This window comes from Leptonotus elevatus, chromosome 1 (assembly GCF_054856555.1).
Source record: "Leptonotus elevatus isolate MCC_2025b chromosome 1, RoL_Lele_1.0, whole genome shotgun sequence".
Classification (NCBI taxonomy): Eukaryota; Metazoa; Chordata; class Actinopteri; order Syngnathiformes; family Syngnathidae; genus Leptonotus; species Leptonotus elevatus.
Window position 1 is genome coordinate 20498381 of NC_141239.1, and position 19569 is coordinate 20517949.

A 19569-nucleotide genomic window follows, 5' to 3' on the forward strand; every position below is an offset into this window, starting at 1 on the left:
GCGCTGCGTTTTGAAAATGACCAGTAAATGTAATCAAAGTTTTAGGATGGCAATGATTTTGACCCTTAAACAATGTTATTTGTATTTTCCAGCAAAAACTGTTTCGACTTTGCTGCATTTTATCGACTTCATGTATGGATTAGTATTAAAATGATGAACATACAATAATACATCATGCATAAATGGCACTTACATAATGATGGTTTTCTTTGGTATTTTTGTCTCTTGTTCGGTAACTGGGCATTAAAGCACAGTGAGTGCATTGAATGGATGGAATGCTTCAAAAATGTGCGCTATCTGTAAGTACTCAGTCTGTTCTTACCTTCAAGAACAATGGCCTGCTCACCAGTGGCAACGGCGGACGGAAGAACTAAGTCAGCGGCACACCTGGCGCCGCCCAAACGGTTGGACAGCTGGCAACAGCGAGAAATTCTCATTTAGAGACTATTAACTGCTATGAATTGACATGTAGCCATGAATGAAGGGATAAAGAGCTTTACAACGGACACATTTATGTGGACCAACCTCACACTCGTAGTGTCCCAGGTCTCGATCTGTCACGCTTTTGATCACCAAGACCAAAACTCCGCTGCGGAGCTCACTGTAGGTCTGATACTTTTCCTGGTCGCTCAGCAGCCGGCCGTCCTTGAACCATCTTAATTGTGCATACACACATAGCCAGAAGTTATTAACATGCGTACATTTAAGACATGTGGTATACATCGGCAGTGGTGGGAAGTAAGAAAGTTATAATAATTTGTTATTGTACTTAAAGCTACTGAACGCAGAAAATATAATTTTGAATCGCTACTGCCACCTGTAGCCGAAAAATGAAACCGCAATTTCCCTTCACATACACAATATGCACATGACGTCACATCTGCAGCCAGAGGATGGGAAATTCAAACCCAAATCCTGTCTGAAAACTATTGGCAAGAAGCTTGCAGGAAATCCCATTATGAACAGCTAAGGTGTTAATTTACTCATTAAAAATGTTTCAGTAATAAATGGTTTAAAAAAAAAAGAAGAGGCTATTGTAAAGATTTTTTTTAGAGTGGAAGAGAGTCCAGCCCCTCTCGAGAGGATTGGTACCAGAACCCAAGCTGTGTGTGGAGGCAAGTCCGACTATATCTAGTCGGAACTTCTCGGCCTTAGGAATTAGAAGGTTAGAAATTTCCCATTAGTTTAATGCAACTTTAGGGAAAAATGCTATATTGGTATATATAGGCCCTTATTTAAATTGTCATTGTTTTGGGGGGAGGAGGTGGATTGGATGTCTCAAGAGAACAAGAGTTGAGTACTCATACTGGTAATCGGTTTGAACTGAAGAAAAGTGGAATCGAACATCCCTAGTAAAAAATTATTTTATTTTTACTTTTGTACTTACGTACAGTTCTTTAAAACAATACTTGTGTACAGTTCAGATGCTGTACTATTTTGCTTTTGCTTGAGTACAGGAAGGCAATCAGTAGTATTACTTTTTTCAGCGTATTTTATTACTCAAGTACCTGTACGTAAGTATTGAGTGGAATTACTTTGAAAATCGGTACCTGATTTTAGGACTGGGGGCACTTTGGATGACGCAGGTGAACTGAGCATCCTCGCCGGTGACACATACAGCATTCCTCATTTTGTTCACAAATCGTGGAGGCACTGAAGACAAATTAATTTCTCGTTACAAGCACAAATTGGCAGTGTGGGTCTTTCTGTGTGTGAGCTGCTCACCCTGTACAGTGATCTTGCCCAGCGTGCTGGCATTTCCGGCTGAGCTCGTGGCAAAGCACATGTACTGGCCCGAATCCTCTGCCGTCATGTTATCCAGGATGAGCGTGCAGGAACCGTCGGGGTCCTCGATGATGATGTGATGAGGGTCCGCCTCCACTATGCGTCCGTCTACGAGCAACCAGTTAGCAGAAGCGTTGGTGAAATTGTAAAATAATTCATGTTTATAGTGCCATTGATAAAATGTATAACATTTAGGAATGGAGTGTACACAAACATGCTGGATACCAAATAAAAGATCGCGTTCCATTCTTTCATTAGAAAAAAACAATACTTTAGAAAAAAAGTAATGTTTCTACCTTATTCCGTTCTTTAGTAACCACCATTTGAAAATAGGTGATTTGAGTGACATTGAGTGAAAATTTAAAAGATAAGGAGAAAACAAGCTTTTTGTGAAAAGATACATTTTATGCACAGCAGTGACTTTGACACTTAATATTTTTTGTTTAGTGACGCTATGAGAATTAGATTTAATGTGAGAGAGGCTTTGATCATTTAGGCCATCCTTGAAAACGTTCTATTTCATCATATCAGTTACATTTCACTGCAATTGCTACACCGGCAGAACATTGAAAAGAGATACAATGCTGCCATCTGCTGGCTATAGTTAGTAGGTGTTTGGATTTTACAAATCCATTGTGTAGGCAGCGCTGAAACAACTTCCACTGCCCATTGATAAAAAAAAAAAAAATAGTAAACATCAATTAACGTTTTTCGGCATTCATTTGGATTTTAGTAAAAGTTCCTTAGTGCTACTTTAAAGGAACTCAAAATTAACACACTAATTTTGACACCCCTAACATTTCATTCATTTATTCATTTAAACTATGCAGTTACAGGTACAATGTGTAAAAGTTGACCACTAGATGTCGCCAAATAATAGAATACAGCCGAAGCGCATGCATTTCGGAACACGCAAACTACTGTGACTCAGAGAAACCTTGCAAGCCTACCACTAAAATGTATTTGCCGTGAGCGAGGCAGCATCTCGGCGAGCGACAGCGACATGGCATCTGGGGAGAACCCCGGCAAGCGACGCCGAAAGACCGAGCAAGCTGGACCCGGTGCAGCTAACAAGAGCGGCCAGTGGGAAATAGCTGAGCCATAGGCTGGATTGAGCGACTAACAAGAGAGGCTACTCAAGTCAAGTAATTTTTCTTATAATAATCTGTTTCGTTCATTTGTGCTGCTACGGTTTAATAGACATTACACAGTTGAATTTAATAACTGACTAACACCATAAAGAAGAGTTTTTACGGTATAAATGACAGCGGCCGCGGCTGATTTAGCAGCTGCTAAGTTGCTATCGTACATAAACAACACTGCCAAGACTTACGTGAAACTGCCAACTTTGATGGGATTTTGACCACACGCATAGAAGGGAAATAAATCCGGATTGGACAAACTTGTAAAGCCTTTGTATGATTAGATTTGAAAGCACTCACCGGCAAAATCGCCAAGTTAAAAAAAAAAACTCTTGACACTTAATCGGCAATGTCCACCTCCACGCATGTATATCATGTCCTTTTCATCAAAGTGACTGTCAAAGCTCTTGGGCGGAAAGTTGACGGATCAACGTTAGTTTTCGCCCTCCATGCCATTGTAGCCCATCAACACTGCGCCAATACTATCCTGCCACAAGGGGGCGTGTCAAGAGGTCACGTGACATCAGGATCTCTATTGGGTTGGACATTAGCTGTAATATATATATTAAAAATAAAATAAAAATAAAATAAAGAGCAATGATGATGACATTTCCGAATGAACAATACTGAGCTCTTTATAGAGAAAAGAGGAAAAAAAAATGTAAAAAAACCCCAAAAAAATAAAAAAATAAAAAGCTGTAAGCAGGGCTAACTATGTACATGAAGTAGTCCTTTGGGCATCCGTAGCAAGAAGATGGTGGTGAAAGCGAAATCAGTGTCTTGTCAGGTGAGGCTCCAGCCATGTGATATAATTACAGATTACTAGACCTACGATATATAAAAAATGTACATCGATGTTATAGAACACATAGTAGTGGGGGTTTTAAAATGAATGAATTATTAGTTCACCACTAGATGGCACCAATTATTAAACACTGTGTCTTTAAGGTAATGTGGACAAGGAGGAAATGTCTTACCCTTGTACCAGGTGATGGCAGGTTTGGGGACTCCTATGGCCTTGCATGCCAATTTAACAGTCTGCCCAAGCTCAGCTGTGCAGTTTGCCAATATTTCTACAAAATCAGGAGGACCTTAAAAAACACACACACACACACACACAATTTAAGGGGGCATATTATTAAAAATTTACTTTTTGTTGTTTATACAAAAATACTTAATTATTATTGTAAAATATTGTTATTGCAATAAAATGTTGAATAAAGTTGCATTTGACTCACTCCAGGCAGGCATGCTGTATTTCTGCTGAAGTTCTCGGAAGTCTCTCAGCCATGAGTTCTTGATGGTCACTGTTCGGGCCTGCAAGGTGTACTTCCTCACCGAATCTTCGCGTTCGTGCCAGATCTCAAACGCGCGGTCGTCACCCTCTACCGTCTCATTCACGTCAATGTTGTTCAGCTGCAGGAGGGAGGCGAAAAAGTCGAGACGATCAGGTGGCAGATCAAGACAGAGGAATGGTGTTGATTGTCTTACCTTCATCATGTTCTTAAAGACGTATGTTTGTGTATCGGTGTTGCTGTTTCTCTTGGATTTGCAAATGATGCAGTAGTTCTTAAAGAGGAAGGCGTGACGATGGTGACCTCGAGAGGATGTTCTTATTCCAGGAGCTCCCTCCCAAACTTGGAACGGTCCCTGGTAGCAAGACACATTATGAGAGACTTGTCTTCTAGGTCTGTGTTACTCATAGATAAATAGTTATTACCAACAAAATATTTTTCTGTGACATAAATATGAGAGAATAATAGCACATTGACACAAAAATCATGACTAACTGAAGTGAAGTTAACGAACGATGATTTTGACCCAAATGAATAGAACCAACTAAATCAGACGGATGCTAACGACACATTCACTGTGACCATTTGCGCAAAAAGCACACTTTCTGTTTACTAATTAATACGGTGAGAGCACATCTGCATTATTTAGGCATAGTGCTTTTGAATGTTTATGAGGATTTTAGGTCAAATAATTAACTTGACGGTTGTTATTGTTGCTATGATGCTTTGTCGCGTAACCAAAGTATAAAGGTTTCAAATAGTGTGTTTCTGCATTCATACATTAATCCAATTTCATAAAGATTAATTGATATTTGATCCTTAACAATTAACAATTTGATCCTAATGTAAAAAGGGACTTCAGAAATGTTGTCCACTACAGTAATGTGAATTTTAGTTGACTAAAACTAGACAATTAAGATAAATACAGGAATCCCCCCCTACTCATGCGACGAAGACTCTCTGTAAGTATCAATCCTGATTAAACTTGGCTTTACAGACAGAGTACAAAAAAACGTGAATTAAGTTTTCAGAGAACATCTGGGGATAGGGTGCAAAGAAAAAAATGTGTATAGATGAATTTGTGGGTCATGTAAATTATGTCTAAAACAAAAAAAAATATTGTAGGGGTATCTGGTTAAAAGAAAAATAAGTCAAAATGAACACTCATCCACACTCATCATTACTCATCCACTCACCTGTCGAAGAGGCTCTCCTAACGCTTCAAGGGTGGCGGGGTAGTTCTCAATCATGGCGACGTGGTGGGTGTTCTCAGAGCGTTGTGGCAGCGCCGACACCATGGCATACGCTTCTTCAAGCAGGCAGCAGTTCTGGCCATTTCTCGCCTTGTTTCGAATGAGCTCCTGGTGACGTTGAAGTTGCGTGTTCAATTCCGAGAAAATAATGCATCTTAGAGATATAATTACTATTGGACATCACCTTGAGGAAGGCCTTGTACTTTTGAATCCTGTCCAAAGGTTGTAGGAGGTAGGCATTGATGCTGCGAACAGGCGGGTCAGCCGGGTCTGTACTGGCTTGCGCCTTCTCTGTGTACTCCTAAAACACAACGGGAAGTCAGGAGTCAACCCCCTATTGTAAACTTAACACTAGAGGGCCTGAGATTCAAACCCCTAGCCTTAAAACTGTGTTTCAGAGCCGCTACGTGCACTAGACACACCTTGCCGCCCATTTTCCATGTTATTGATGATGATGATTATGATGATGATTTTTTTTTTTTTTACGCAGTGATTTTGATTAATTGCCATCAGCCTCTTCTGTTCTGGGTCAAATTGACCTTCTGCAAATATGTGAACTAAACTATGCGTTCATTAAGCGTAAGTTTCATTACGAAAACTATTGACTTTTAATTTGATTTCAAGGATCTGGACTCTGGCCTTTTAGTTTGAAGTTCGCATGTTCTCACCATGCCTGCCTGGATTTTTTCCAGGTACTGCAGTTTCCCCACCTCTTCATTCAAAAAAACATACAATACAGTATGGAGGACCAAAAATGTGAAAATAATACATAAATGAAGAGCGAAAACAAAATATAAAAAGGGATGTAAAAATATAATAAAAAAATTTTATGCAAAAAAACAAAAAAACTAATGGAAATAAAAACAAAAAATATCAATATACAGAAATAAATAAAAGTAAAGTAAATAAATGACTCAAAAAAGAAAAATAATTGTGGAAAGAAATACAAAAATAAATATATAAATAGATGTAAATATCAATCAATAAATTAAAAGATTCTGCTCTCATATTTATTAATTTCATGCTGCAAAAGCACTTAGGACTGCTCCCTCATTTGAATATTTCATGATGCATTTCATGCTGACAGCGTCGCAGAATGAAATAAATAAATGTGAGAGCAGAGCATTTTATTTAATGATTGCTATTTAATTCTATAATTTATATATTTAGTTTTGTATTTATTTCCACATTTAATTTAAAATAAATTTTTTAAATCTGTTTTTATTTATATATTTTTATTCTTTGTATTTAATTTTTGAATTATAATTTTTACACCCAATTTGCGATTGTAATTAATTAATTGATTAATTAATTCATCAAACATAATTAATAATTTTTTGTTTTGGTCCTCCATAGTTCGGTTCATTGAAGACACTAAATTGTGCTATTGTCGTTGTGAATGTACTGCAAGTGTGAATGAGCTCAATATGCACCGTCATTGACTGGCAACTCGTCAAACGTCAGCTGTGATTGGCTACAGCCTACAACTCACCGTAAGCGGAAAATGAATATAAATTTAAAATGAGTGAATCTGACCTGCAGCATAACAAGACAGTTGAACAATGTGAAACAAACGAGCAGTGGTACCTTGAAGAAGCGGTGCACCGTTTTGTCACTGATGACACTTTCAGCCTGGCTCTGACCAACAAGATACTGGAGGTACTTCTCAAATCCTTCCTTATTCTTCAGGAAGCACATGGCTACGTCGTCATCCGTCTCACAATCGTTAAGCTTTGGGAGGAATGATCTGCAATACACATATGGCGAGGTCACTGCCACAAAGCTCCGCCCAAAGACGAGCTGGTCATCAGGAGGTGTTAATCGCACCTGGCGTGAAAGTCCTTTAAGTCATCAATGTTCCTAAAGATGGCCTCCCTCTGGCTGCAGACGTCACTCGGCGCATCAGGAATGCCGGCATGTCTCAGGTGATGGCACGTGAAGAAGTTGATCTCTTTAACGAACTCGGATTCACCGCCAATTATGTCCTGGATCAATTGGCTACAAAAGAACAAAGATGCTGTTTAAGTATGGAGGACCAAAAGTGCCAAAATTAAATAAATGAATACACCAATATATAATTAAATAAATGTGTCATGAAATAATTCAATGTGGCATTTATTAATTAAATATGGAATTAAATAAACCAATAATTAAATAAGTGTGTCATGCATTAAATTACCTACACACACACACACACACACACATATATATATATATAATTATTTCTGTATTTATTTATTTCATCTTCCTGTGTTGCAGCGTTTCATGAATTTATTTTAGCTGTCAAACTCGCCCGTCAAAGTTAGTGGGCGGGGCTGATTCACTAAAATCTTGTCTCGGCCTGAAGAGGTTGGATTACTTGGTGGCTACGGTGATTGATTTTTTTGCTGATATAGAGTGATCGAGGCTTGTTATTGTGCAAAACCAACATAAAAATAAAAGCGATATTTCTACTATTTCTCTAAAGTACAGTTTTGACATGTAGGAGTTTCCATTGAAGAGTGATTTTCTTCTGAGGCGTAGTTCTCGTAATGTACCGCCTCGACTCTCGTGAGATCTCGCAGTTCTTGTCGGCGGTCACGTCGTGCCAACGGCTCCTCACGAACGTCACGAGAATAAATAGTATGCGTGTATGGATCCGCGGCAGCCTTGGCTCAATAGGACTTGTTGTCCCCTCAGGAAGCAATTCCGATAAAAAAGCGAGTGGCCCTGTACTTCCAACTTCCTTTTCTTCCTTTTACCAGGCGGGGTTACATGACTACAGGAAATGCGGAAAAAAGTGACTTCCATTTCAACAGGTCTCAAATTCAAAAAGCACCTCATGAGAGTAAATCTGAGTCTAATGGTAACGCACCTATAGAGGTCAATAGCGCCACACAGCCTATCAAATTGCGTTTACTAGCTACTCACTCTGCATCAATTCATTATTCTGAAATGGATTTGCTTTGACTTGGTGAGCAGGGTGACCAATCAGGTGTTAGGACCTGCCCACCAAACTTTGATGGGTGAGTTTGACAGATAAAATACATTTATGAAACGCGGCAACACAGTAACCATGAAATAATTAATTAAATAGAAAAATAATTATATGTATATATTTACAAATAATCATAGTCAATTTCATTAATTAATGACACATTTAATAACACATTGATTTATTTAATTCCATATTTATTAATAAATGAAACATTTAATTAATTAATGACATATTTATTCATTTATTTAATTTTGGCACTTTTGGTCCTCCATACTTAAGAGACTGACAACGATTTGCTTTACTTACAATAACTTCTTCTTGTATTCTCCCTCAGACACCTCCTCTACGCTTGTCTCAGGAGGGTCACCTGAATCAGCAGATAGCTGGAGGAATACATGTTTATCATCAGTTTCAATGTTACATGTTGACCTCACGTAAATCTGTGTATAGTATTTGAGTTTATAATGGTGACATAATGGAACCATGGCACCAACCAACCAGTTTTGTGCTACACAGACATACTTTGAATTTTTTGTCCAGGTAGGCAGGTGACACCCATCCTTGGCGGGATGGCGTCATCTTGGTAGGTTTGGTCCGAACGAGCCATTTGAGCGGGTGGGCCGAGTCCAACACCTCCACATACTGTCCCTCCTTTAGGGAGATGGATTCTTTGCTGGCCACGATGGGGTCGTAGTTAGCTGTCGCCACGTAGATGTCGAACATCTGCGCGCACACGGTCCCCGTCAATTTTCACTTTTTAATACTTAAGGTGTGTTTCACATGGCAGTGTCTCACCTCTCCCCTGGCATCGCCCTCATCAGACTCAGACGAGGAGTCAGCCACGAGGGAGGGGGGACGGGAGCGACCGTGATGAGGAGAAGCCGAAGGGGTTTTGGTCTCGTCGTCGCTGTCTGCGCCTGGTACGCGCAATGAGGCTGAGACAGCAAGGAGGGAAGGAAGGGGGAGTCATTTGGGTTGTCGTATATTAGCGGAAGTGTATTAGTAGCAGAGTTTAGTCTTTAGTGAAAGTCCCTACTAATTGACCCTACTGACAATTTTCATGCTAATTTACTTGAATGTATACACATGAACAGTTAAAAGACAACTGTAATATGTGCATGAATGCAGTCTAGTGCTTCTCAATTATTCTTTGTTACACCCCAAGGAGGAAGAAAATATTTTGTGCCGCCCCCAACTCTCCGCTGTGACTATAAATACTATCATTTGTCTGTAAAATTGCTTTAAGTACCCCTTTGCATAGGAGCGTATACTCCTTGCGCACTCTCTGACAATGAGAGCGCTACTGCCAACTACTCTCGTTGATGTGTAATTACACCTCATTTAAAAACATGTTCCCTAGGGCCCGCTCCCCTATTTGAGAAGGACTGATGTATGCTGCAGATTTAAATTGCAATAGCTGAAGGCCTTTATAGAGCAAGGAACTGATTAAAAAAAAAAAAAAAAACTACTCAAAATGATAAAGAAATATAATCAATATTTTAATTATATTATATAGTAGTATAACTAGTAAGGTGATTTAAAAAATCCTATTTATTACAACATTTTATAATCATTCAGCAAATTAAGAATAATAATCAACAGTTCTAATTAAATATGATAAAATAAATGAATTATCATACTGAAATGTGATATATGATTGCAAAAAAACACCTTATTCTTATTTTTAATTATCAATGAACAAAGAAGGGTAAGGATGATATTCAACAGCTGTAATTAGGTATAATAAAATAAACGTGTATTATACTGATAAATAAATAAGCATGTATACATGATTATAGAAGATGGCTGGAAAGACAGGGAGAGGGAGAAAAACATATTCTAAATGTATTTATTTGTTTTATTCATTTATGCTAAAAATAAAGTTCCACAATTACTTTCTGAGGTTAAAATTGTACACTTCAATGACCATGTATTTCAGGGAGGTCCTCATAAATGGTTTGCACTATCTACAATTTTGTTAGTAATGGCATGCAAAAACTACAGCTCAACATGAACCAAAATGTTATGGTGAGTGCGTTTTCAACCTTAAATTCATTACAAACCCATTTAAGAATCACAAATCAGTCACAAAACAACAGAGAAAACTATTGCAGTAGCAGCGAATTGTGTTCTTATAACTTGAACTTCATTCTAATTAAAAAAATAATTAATCTGTGCTTCATCAACATCATCATCATCATCAATCACAAATATCTTGATATATTGTATGGTAATGGATGCATTGGTAATACATACTGGTAGTTTTGGGCCAAGATTTCATCCACTGGAGCACTTCCTGATTCTGTGTGCTGTCTGAATAACAAATTCATGATTGGATGAGCATTTGATGGGTGCGATTAGTAAAGTGATAGCGTATTAACTGGTGAAGAAGTGTTGCTTGAACGAAGCAAGATGGGCTTGGATGTAGTAAACATCACACAAGCAAGAACGTGCAGAAAAACAAGACAATTCTTGTACTGTTACGTGAGTGCACTCGTGGTCTAGAACCAAAGCATAAGACAAGCTTAAGACGGACACATGCAAGAAACTGTAGAATATTTGCAACATGTATGATGACGACAATGGTAATGAATTAAAAATAATGAAATGTGATATTATTTGACTCTATTATACAATACAATACAATACAGACATTTCCTGGCTGCATATATCGGATGGTCCATGACATACAGTACAAACGCACCTTGTGTGATCTTGGCTGATACCATTTCAGTGATCTGGGTGGTGAGTTTCATGAGGAATTCCTCAGAGCCGACTTCTCCAAAGTAGGGCATTTTACTCTCTTGAAACAAATTGAAAAAGTATATTAGTTTGGATTTACACTATTTGGTTCAAGTGACCCAGTTGTCGTTGCTGTCACACAAGTAACACAGCCATATTGGATATGTGTTACTTGAAATTACTTGAAATTAACATATACATATCCCAAAATTCAGTTGGATGTAGGCAACTGCACCTGTAATGTAAATCCAGCTCAAGGTACAGAATATTTAAAGTAGCACTGATAAAGCAGATAAGATTATTAACTGGTGTATCGTAGTTTCGTATGGTAAATTCTACTTACCCTTTCCCTTCTTTGCATCTTCCTCTGGTGGACTGACAGTAATCCCGAGAACTCTGATGAATAAAAATCAAACCTCACTAATCTGCATTTGCATTTGTCAATTTCTAGCTAAAGAAACTTTATAAAATAAAAACATACTCTGAAGCTTTGGTCTCTTTCTTTTGTGGTGGAGCTGGGGAAAACAACAAGAAAAAATGTGAATAAATAAACAACCTGGGGGTGTGGGGGGTTGGGGTGAGAGAGGGTGGAGAACTGATCGTGATCGCCCATTAAAAATGCAGTGGAACTTCCAAAGACAATCCTTTTGGTGGGCTTCCAAGTTGTTCCAATGTCAAGAAACTTTCTCTATAAGAACATGAATTACTTTGTTCCAATTAGGAACATCTCATGACCAAAAGTGAACAGGTAGGCCGTGACATTCGCAATGTGAGCCCAAAGGTTCTTTGATGTCAATTTCAGTGGACCAGCAGAGGGCTGTCAAATGTGTATGAAAAAAATTAATATCAAAATGGTATCCCCCTTGAGATGGATGAAAATGGGTAGATTAATCTGCTTAAATCTTATTTCAGAAACTCAATATGAATCAGAATACCATGTTTAGACCAGCAGTGGCATAAAGAAAATACTGCAAAAAACATTGTTGACTTGAGTTCCCCTTTAACTCATCGCACCCGGCTGTTTTACTGGTTTTTGACTGATTTTGCAAGGCCCACCGAATATTGTGTTCTATTGCTATAAAAACATGTAACCTACAAAAAGATTAGAGTCTCTTCTTTCATCAGGAAAAAAAAGGATATTTCTATCTGTTTTCGTTTTGCAGCAAGCCTTTTTGCAACATGGCCCTGGTTGATCTCTTATACTCTGCTGCCACCCCCTGGCCGTTTTTTGTAATAACTACCATTGCTTTAAGCGTCCTCTTTGGGTCAGAGGCTGCATCAAAGCCTTCTGTATGCTGTAGCATAAAAAAAACACAAACGTATAATACATTTTTGTGAGCAAATGAGTTAAGCTCATTGAGATGACGTCTAATGAGATCATCGTTTTGACACCTCAGGCATTTTTCTAGAAAAGTGTTGCTTGAACTCTAAATTTAGGTACCACTTTTGGGGCGTTCAACTTTGGAGGTTCCACTGAGGGTTACACAAACAATTGTGTATATCAGGGGTGGGGAAAACTTGTTCTCAAGAGCGCATTTGTTTCTGTAGAAGAACAGATTTTTTTTCTTACTGTCATCCACCTCAAGGTGGGCAGTACAGATGGATTGTCCCGCCTTATTTGTGGCAATGCATGTGTAGGCACCAGTGTACTCTGTTCCAACATCCATCAAGATAAGGCTATGTTGGCGGCCTGAACTCGCTACTTTGTATCCTTTGGTATCGGGCTTGATCCACAGAACATCCTCCATTGACTCCTCCTTTAGCCACGAGACCATTGGAGTGGGAGATCCTAAAGTAGTACATACAGTATATTAAAGTGTAAGAGCATGTTCAAATAATTATTTTTAAGCACATGGTGTACAAACCTTCGACTTTGACAGATAATGTGATGCTGGTTCCTTGTTTCACTTTTCTGTTGCTGAACTTTTCCAGGAAACGTGGTGGCACCAAAGACTCCCGGGAGTCTATGAAATCCAGTTCATTGGAAGGGAAACACCAAAACACAATCCGAGGACAAGCGGTTTAGAAATGAGATGGCTGGATGGATGGAGAGTGCATGCTCCATTTTCAATGTTATGTGCTAGTTTTTGAATATTAATTTACCTTTCAGATCTTGAGGTATGATCTCCCCTGGATCTGAAATAAAACAGTGGTTCTTAAAACCTGTAAGCATTCTAATGTAATAATTTGTATTCATAATCTGTCATACACACTTAGAACAATGAGCCGGGCAGAAGAATAAGCAGAACCAGCCGCGTTACTGATGTAGGCCGAGTATTCCGCCATGTCCTCTTTCTTCACCTTCAGGATCTCCAGACTGTGAACGTCTTGCTGCGCTAACAGCAAAATCCTTTCGGAGGCCCGCAGGGGGTGGCCATCTTTGAACCAGTACACTCTTGGTTTGGGGAAACCTGGAAACAAACCACCAATCGACGTTAACAAACACTGACGATTTAATTACAAATTCTCTGTTCATACCTTTTACTCTGAGCTGCATCTTAGCCATTGGGGAACCTGGACTAGCGTGAACATCATGAAGTTCCTCCACAACTTGAGGCATCTGATCATCTTCTGTCACGGATTCAAAGGTCTCGGTCTCTCTGCTTCAAAAGTAACAACACGAGTTACTGATCAAGGTATCAGATGTAAAGTAAATGAAAAAGTTTGCACTATGACCTCACCTGGACAAGTAGCCCTTGGCGCTGATGTAAGACGATGTTTCAGTGGCGTCAGCAGCGGTGTCGTAATCGGAGCTGCAAGACACTAATGGAGAATATGATGAGTAAATATTATGCGTGAGCGCCATAGCCTATTACCAACCCATTTTGATGCAGTAGTAAAGTATGAAAAACACTTTTGCCCATAAATCCCAAAAATATATAGCCATAACGGAGGACCCCCTTTAGGTTTCAAATAAACTCTTGTATGAGTGCATAATGTGCTTAAACTCACTGTCAACCCTGAGTTCCGCCCTGGTGGCCGCAATGCCACTGCTGTTTTCTGCCATGCAACGATAAACTCCCATGTCGGAAGTTAGCACGGCAGTGATTATGAGCTGATGGCAGCCTTCCTGGTCCTCGTTGATCATGTAGTGGTCATCCTCCTCCAAAACTTTACCATCCTTGTACCAACGGACGGTGGGCGAAGGCTTGCCGATCACCACGCAGTCGAAGCTGACGGGATAGCCGTCGGGCACGTCCTGATTTTGTAACTCTGTCAAGAAGACGGGAGCGGCTGGGGGAGGAAGAAAACAAGAGTGTTGAGAGCGAAGACCTCACCAAAGCAAACATTTATCACAAGTGAAATAAATGAATGAGTGAATGGAGGCGTCCTGTTATTCTCTGTCTACTCTCAGATGGCATTGATCATCAAGTCAACCCAAAACTATTCTTTACAATAAAATGTTGTATGTGCCCCCACTAGTCTAAACACGACATTCTGACTAATATTGCATTTGTGGAATATGAGTTAAGCCGCAAAATTCACTTGTTTCTATCCATCTCAGGGGGCGGCCATTTTGCCACTTGCTGTAAATGACATCACAGTTGCTCAGGGCTCAGGTCATGGCTCAGCTTCAGAAAGCAGGTGAGTCTTGATTGTTCAGAAACCAATCATGGACTGAGCGACTGTGATGTCATTTTCAGTCGACAGCAAGTGGCAAAATGTCCGCCCCCTGAGATGGATAAAAACGGCTGGATTTTGCTGCTGAACTCATATTTCACAAATATAATATTAATTAGAATACCGTGTTTGGACTAGTGGGGCTGCAAATAACATATTAATGTAAATACATTTTTGGGGGATGGCTTTTAAAAGATGGGATTTTTTTTCCAAGTGTATATATTTTGGTAAATATTACATTGTCTAAATAATAATAATTGAATTAAATATGAATATGCAATCACAAAATTAGAAGGAATTGATATTTATTTATTTTACTTCATCTACAAATGGCCCGGCCCCCTTTTGTTGGTTTTACAAGTTAAAAGTGGCCCTTGAGCACTGCTCGATCTTGAAGTGACTAAAAGTTCCTGTCATTACAATAAATTGCATTTTTGTAGATCTCAACATGGACTAATCATAAGAAAAAATAGACATATTCTTACCAGGAGCTCCAGACAATAACGCAGGAGACTGTTTTTCTTGAGTTGGCGTTTCCGTGCCATCTTCAGTATAGCCCAACTTCCTAATCCGTAGCTCCACTTTCAGATGTCCGGCCTCCAGGATGCTGGTCTCCACGGGGACCCCGTGGATCGTAAACATCTCCTGGAACCTCTTTGAAGCCACCTCCGCCTCTGACCATGTGTCGAAGCGGATGTAAATGTACGTGTCGTCCTCGCGGTAAGAGTGAGGATCCGGAGTGCGGAGGTCTCCTTCGTCTGCGCTGACGAAAGGTTCTTCCTCCACATCCGGCGGGAGGCGCGTACGTAGGAGCCGGCGGAGGCGTCTGCTCGCCTGCCTGAGCGACTCGTCCATCTCGCTGCCTGACGAGCTGTCGGGTTCGCTGTCGGCGCTGTAGCCAACTGTCAGCGGACGCCGCCCGGATGATTCTCTCACGGTTCCTACGGTGACCTTCGCACTGTGAGAGATGACTCCGAACTTATTGGTGACCTCGCACATGTACACGCCCGTGTCTTTGGTGGTGATGGCGGTGATGACCAAGGAACATGTGCCGTCGTTGTAGATGTCAATGTGGTGGTGCTTGCTGTCGGTCAGCGGCTCGCTATCCTTCAACCAACGCACCTTATCGGGTTTACCTACCGCCACACACTCCAAATGTATGGTGCCATCAGGCTCTTTGGTCTGATCTTTGAAGACCTGCTTGAGGACAGGCCGCATGTCCTTGCGTGCTTTGTAGCCCTTAAAGGCAGCTTGGATCTTGATGGCAGCATCTCTCAGTTCAGGTTCATCTTCTTTGCTAATCTCCACGATGTCAGTCTCCTGTGTTGACATCTTCGTTTCGGTCCGCTGAACTGTAGTTGTTTTCTGGTCGGACATCTGAAAGTGTTTAAAGAAGCGCTCGGTGGCTTGTGAAGGGCCATCAACGGTCACAACCGTGGTCGAAGACTGAAGTTGACTGCTCTTCTTAAGGTAGGACACAAGTGAAGAACCGCCAGAACTGGACTCTTCAGAGCTGGTGCGCATTTTAGACTCGTTCTGTTTCTTGGTTTGCTCGTTCTCTGATGACTTCAACTCCACCTTCTCTGAAGCACTGTTCTCCTTCTGCTCCGTTTTCTTTTGGCCACCTTTACCGTCATCCTCTGGGTGTTCAGTGATGGAGTCCAGAGTAGGCTCGCGACTCATGCGCCTTTTCTTGGCCGAGGCCTCCCACAGTTCATGGAGATCTCCTTCTTCAGCAGCCTCCGGAGGAAGACTGGGCTGTCCAAGTTGGCCCGGCTGAACTTCTTTTACCTCAGTTTCTATAGACACACGGCAATTTTTAATGAGACTTTACAATCTTAAGACGTGGCTAGGTATGCATTTGGAACCTGGGTCTTCAGTGGGGACTTATCTAAATTAATCCACCTTTTATCACCACCACTATTATGTTGCAAAGAGGTGCATCAATGTTAAATTTAAAAACTAGTAGACTAAAAGGGGAAGTCAACCTTCTAAACAATAATATGTTCTATGCAGCCCAACTAGGCTATATATGGCATTCTGGTTACTATTGTGTTAATGGAATATGAGTTAAGCAGCAAAATGCAGCCGTTTTTATCCATCTCAGGGGGCGGCCATTTTGCCACTTGCTGTCGAATGAAGATGACATCCAGGTTGCTCAGGTAACAACCAATCATAGCACAGCTTCAAAAAACAGGTGAGCTGTGATTGGCCGTGGCTGGGATGTTTAAAAACGGCTCTGATTTTGCTGCATAACTCATATTTCAAAAATGTAATATTAATCAGAATGTCATGTTTAGACTAGTAAGGTCACATATAACATATTATTGTCAAAAAAAAAGAAGAATTTTGACTTCCACTTTAAGTAGACTCCATTTTAGACATTTTAGTTATCCACTCACCAAGCTGTACAGTCTGAGGAAGCTCAACAGGCTCCCCTGTGCCGGATCTGTTGATGGCCGCTACTCTAAACCTGTAGCCGGTGCCCTGGATGAGATTTTCCACCACAAACTCGGTGTTGCACACGGGAGTGGAGTGGCACGGAAGCCAGAGAGCGCTTTCTGCCAGCCTCGACTCCACCTTGTAGCCCAGAATGGTACTGCCTCCGTCATGTAGGGGAGTGAACCAGGAAAGCGTGACAGACTCTTTGGTCTTGCTGAGGACCTCAGGGTCCTCCGGGGGGTCTGGTACAGCTGTGGTGAAAAAAGCAGCAGGAGATAGAAGTAGAGTCTAACTCATAAAGGACTACACAAAACGCAAAGTCTAACCCTGTTAATTTGTCTGTCTGTCTATTATTGTGTGAATGTTCTTCAACGTTTCTCAACTAATTCAACCAGTAGGCCATTCAGGACATCCTGGTAACATGTATTTACTACCCAGAACTCACACATTTTCACAAAAAACAAAACCATTGATATTAATGAAAACATTTCACAAATTCACCTCAAATTGTTCCCAAAAATGTCGACTTTTTTTAGAATCCCAAATTTTCCTTTACAAAATCTCCCAAATTAATCACTTCATGTGCTTTATACATTGTGAAAATTCACCATTCACCAACATATTCAAATAAGCCTTCCTTCAAAAATTTCAACATTCCCAAATTTGTTATGTCATTTTGGGTTGGGTCATGGGGTCATTCAATTGTTATGGACTTGTATTGTGTTGTGCCTTATGATGATGGGGTAGTTGTCAGTCTTATTTTGTCTCGTCATTTTTGTTTTGTAGTTGCTATACAGTTGCTACGTCCCTGATGAAGTTTGATGATGTATTAGCCACTCTTAGTTTGTCTAGTTTTATGCAATTGTCCTTTTTGATGAGAATGTTGTCAGTTGCTAAGCTATTAGTCACTCTTATTTTATCATATCAAATCAAGCTTTATTTATATAGCACCAAGGGGCCCCCCGGACTACCGCCCACCCGCAGGAGAAGACCAGCCATCCCTCCCAGTGCAGAGGCTCCCTCTTGAGGAAACACTGGAGCTAAAAACTTAGTAACAACTAAATAAAAACAATTAAACGCTAAAAGAAAACAGTTAAACACTAGAAGAAAACAGAATAAAAGGCAAAAACAAAGCTAAAAGACAATATAGGCCTTTATTTTGTCATATAGAATTGTGCATTGCCCTAGTGAGTGATACTAAATGACACTTTTGTCAGTATGTCAAGATCTCTTAGCCAAGGTTTTTCTCAGCACGTCAAGGTTTCCTATTCCAACTCTTTTATGCAAGCTGTCTTCCATGTGTTTGAAAGCCAAAATGATATTTACTTGAAAAACCTAGTGAAGGTTTTTTTCCCCACTTAGAAATTGAAAGTAAATTTTACAATGAGTGTTTTGAGTACATTTGACCAGTTTATATGGTACAGTGTTTTCCACACCATGTTAATACTTGGGTGGGCCACCCAAGTAAATTGGCTACCAAAAACGTGTCGCGACAGGATATACTGCATGCAACGTTAGTTCGCCGTCACTCACTTGTGAATCGTGAAGCTAGAGGAGACGTAGCAACAGGACTGAGACCCACCTCCCGTCCACAAAAAAGACAAACTAAACTGTAAGACTTACCGATAATGGACAGCTTGGCCATAGAGAGGGCATCTCGGGCTGCAAACGTTATTTCCTGTTGAGGCATAAGCGGTGCCTGCCTCAGGATGAGGCGATAACGACATCCCTCGTTCCTGGTGATCCACAAGTCGCCGGGCTTGAGCTCCACTCCGTTGGCATACCAAACGATTTCTGCCGTAGGCACGGGCTCAGTCAGCTCCACACAAAACTCCACCCTGTCACCAACGGCGGCTACCACATCCTCCAGCTGCTTTGCCACGCCCAGCTGCCAGTCTTTGACAGAGAGCTGGGCAGACGTGGATGCCATGCCTGCTCTGAAGGTGACTGTGCAACTGTCACTAATGCGCAGCTCTTTGAGGAGGAGCAGGTGACGACGGCCGCTCTCAAAGGACACGATCTCAGCATTGGGTGATTCCTTTACCGGTTTGCCATCCAGAAGCCACTGGCAATCTTTGTTCTCAGGGCGAGACAAGGCGCACTCAAATAAAGCTTCTCCTCCATCGAATGTTTCCATATTCTCCAGGCCTTGGACTATGTTGATGGGTTTTGCTATTGGGGAGAAAATGGAAGAAGAAATAAAAAAATATTGTGGTCTTTGGATATTGTGACGAAAAGCAGCAGATAAGTTGATAGCGCCACATAATTCACAGGTCGGTGAGTCCCTGAAGGTCAGTGCTCTTTCCATGTGG

The 19569-nt window shown here is 40.6% G+C and overlaps 1 protein-coding gene across 1 annotated transcript in view; it reads right to left on the minus strand.

Annotated features, from left to right (window-relative positions):
• obscnb (obscurin, cytoskeletal calmodulin and titin-interacting RhoGEF b) overlaps nt 1-19569 on the minus strand; it is a 78648-nt gene that overhangs the window by 3008 nt on the left and 56071 nt on the right. The window contains exons 55-83 of the mRNA XM_086082546.1: nt 18881-19429; nt 17218-17508; nt 15301-16614; nt 14147-14428; nt 13876-13957; nt 13673-13794; nt 13408-13605; nt 13298-13330; nt 13060-13158; nt 12765-12983; nt 11676-11709; nt 11538-11590; nt 11157-11255; nt 10709-10765; nt 9248-9387; nt 8975-9175; nt 8759-8835; nt 7303-7473; nt 7063-7222; nt 5660-5776; nt 5419-5583; nt 4419-4577; nt 4166-4343; nt 3905-4018; nt 1726-1893; nt 1551-1653; nt 526-655; nt 323-413; nt 194-236 (exon numbers count right to left, since the gene is read on the minus strand). Coding sequence (XP_085938672.1) covers nt 194-236; nt 323-413; nt 526-655; nt 1551-1653; nt 1726-1893; nt 3905-4018; nt 4166-4343; nt 4419-4577; nt 5419-5583; nt 5660-5776; nt 7063-7222; nt 7303-7473; nt 8759-8835; nt 8975-9175; nt 9248-9387; nt 10709-10765; nt 11157-11255; nt 11538-11590; nt 11676-11709; nt 12765-12983; nt 13060-13158; nt 13298-13330; nt 13408-13605; nt 13673-13794; nt 13876-13957; nt 14147-14428; nt 15301-16614; nt 17218-17508; nt 18881-19429 — 5449 coding nt within the window. The remainder of the gene's footprint in view (nt 1-193; nt 237-322; nt 414-525; nt 656-1550; nt 1654-1725; nt 1894-3904; nt 4019-4165; nt 4344-4418; nt 4578-5418; nt 5584-5659; nt 5777-7062; nt 7223-7302; nt 7474-8758; nt 8836-8974; nt 9176-9247; nt 9388-10708; nt 10766-11156; nt 11256-11537; nt 11591-11675; nt 11710-12764; nt 12984-13059; nt 13159-13297; nt 13331-13407; nt 13606-13672; nt 13795-13875; nt 13958-14146; nt 14429-15300; nt 16615-17217; nt 17509-18880; nt 19430-19569) is intronic.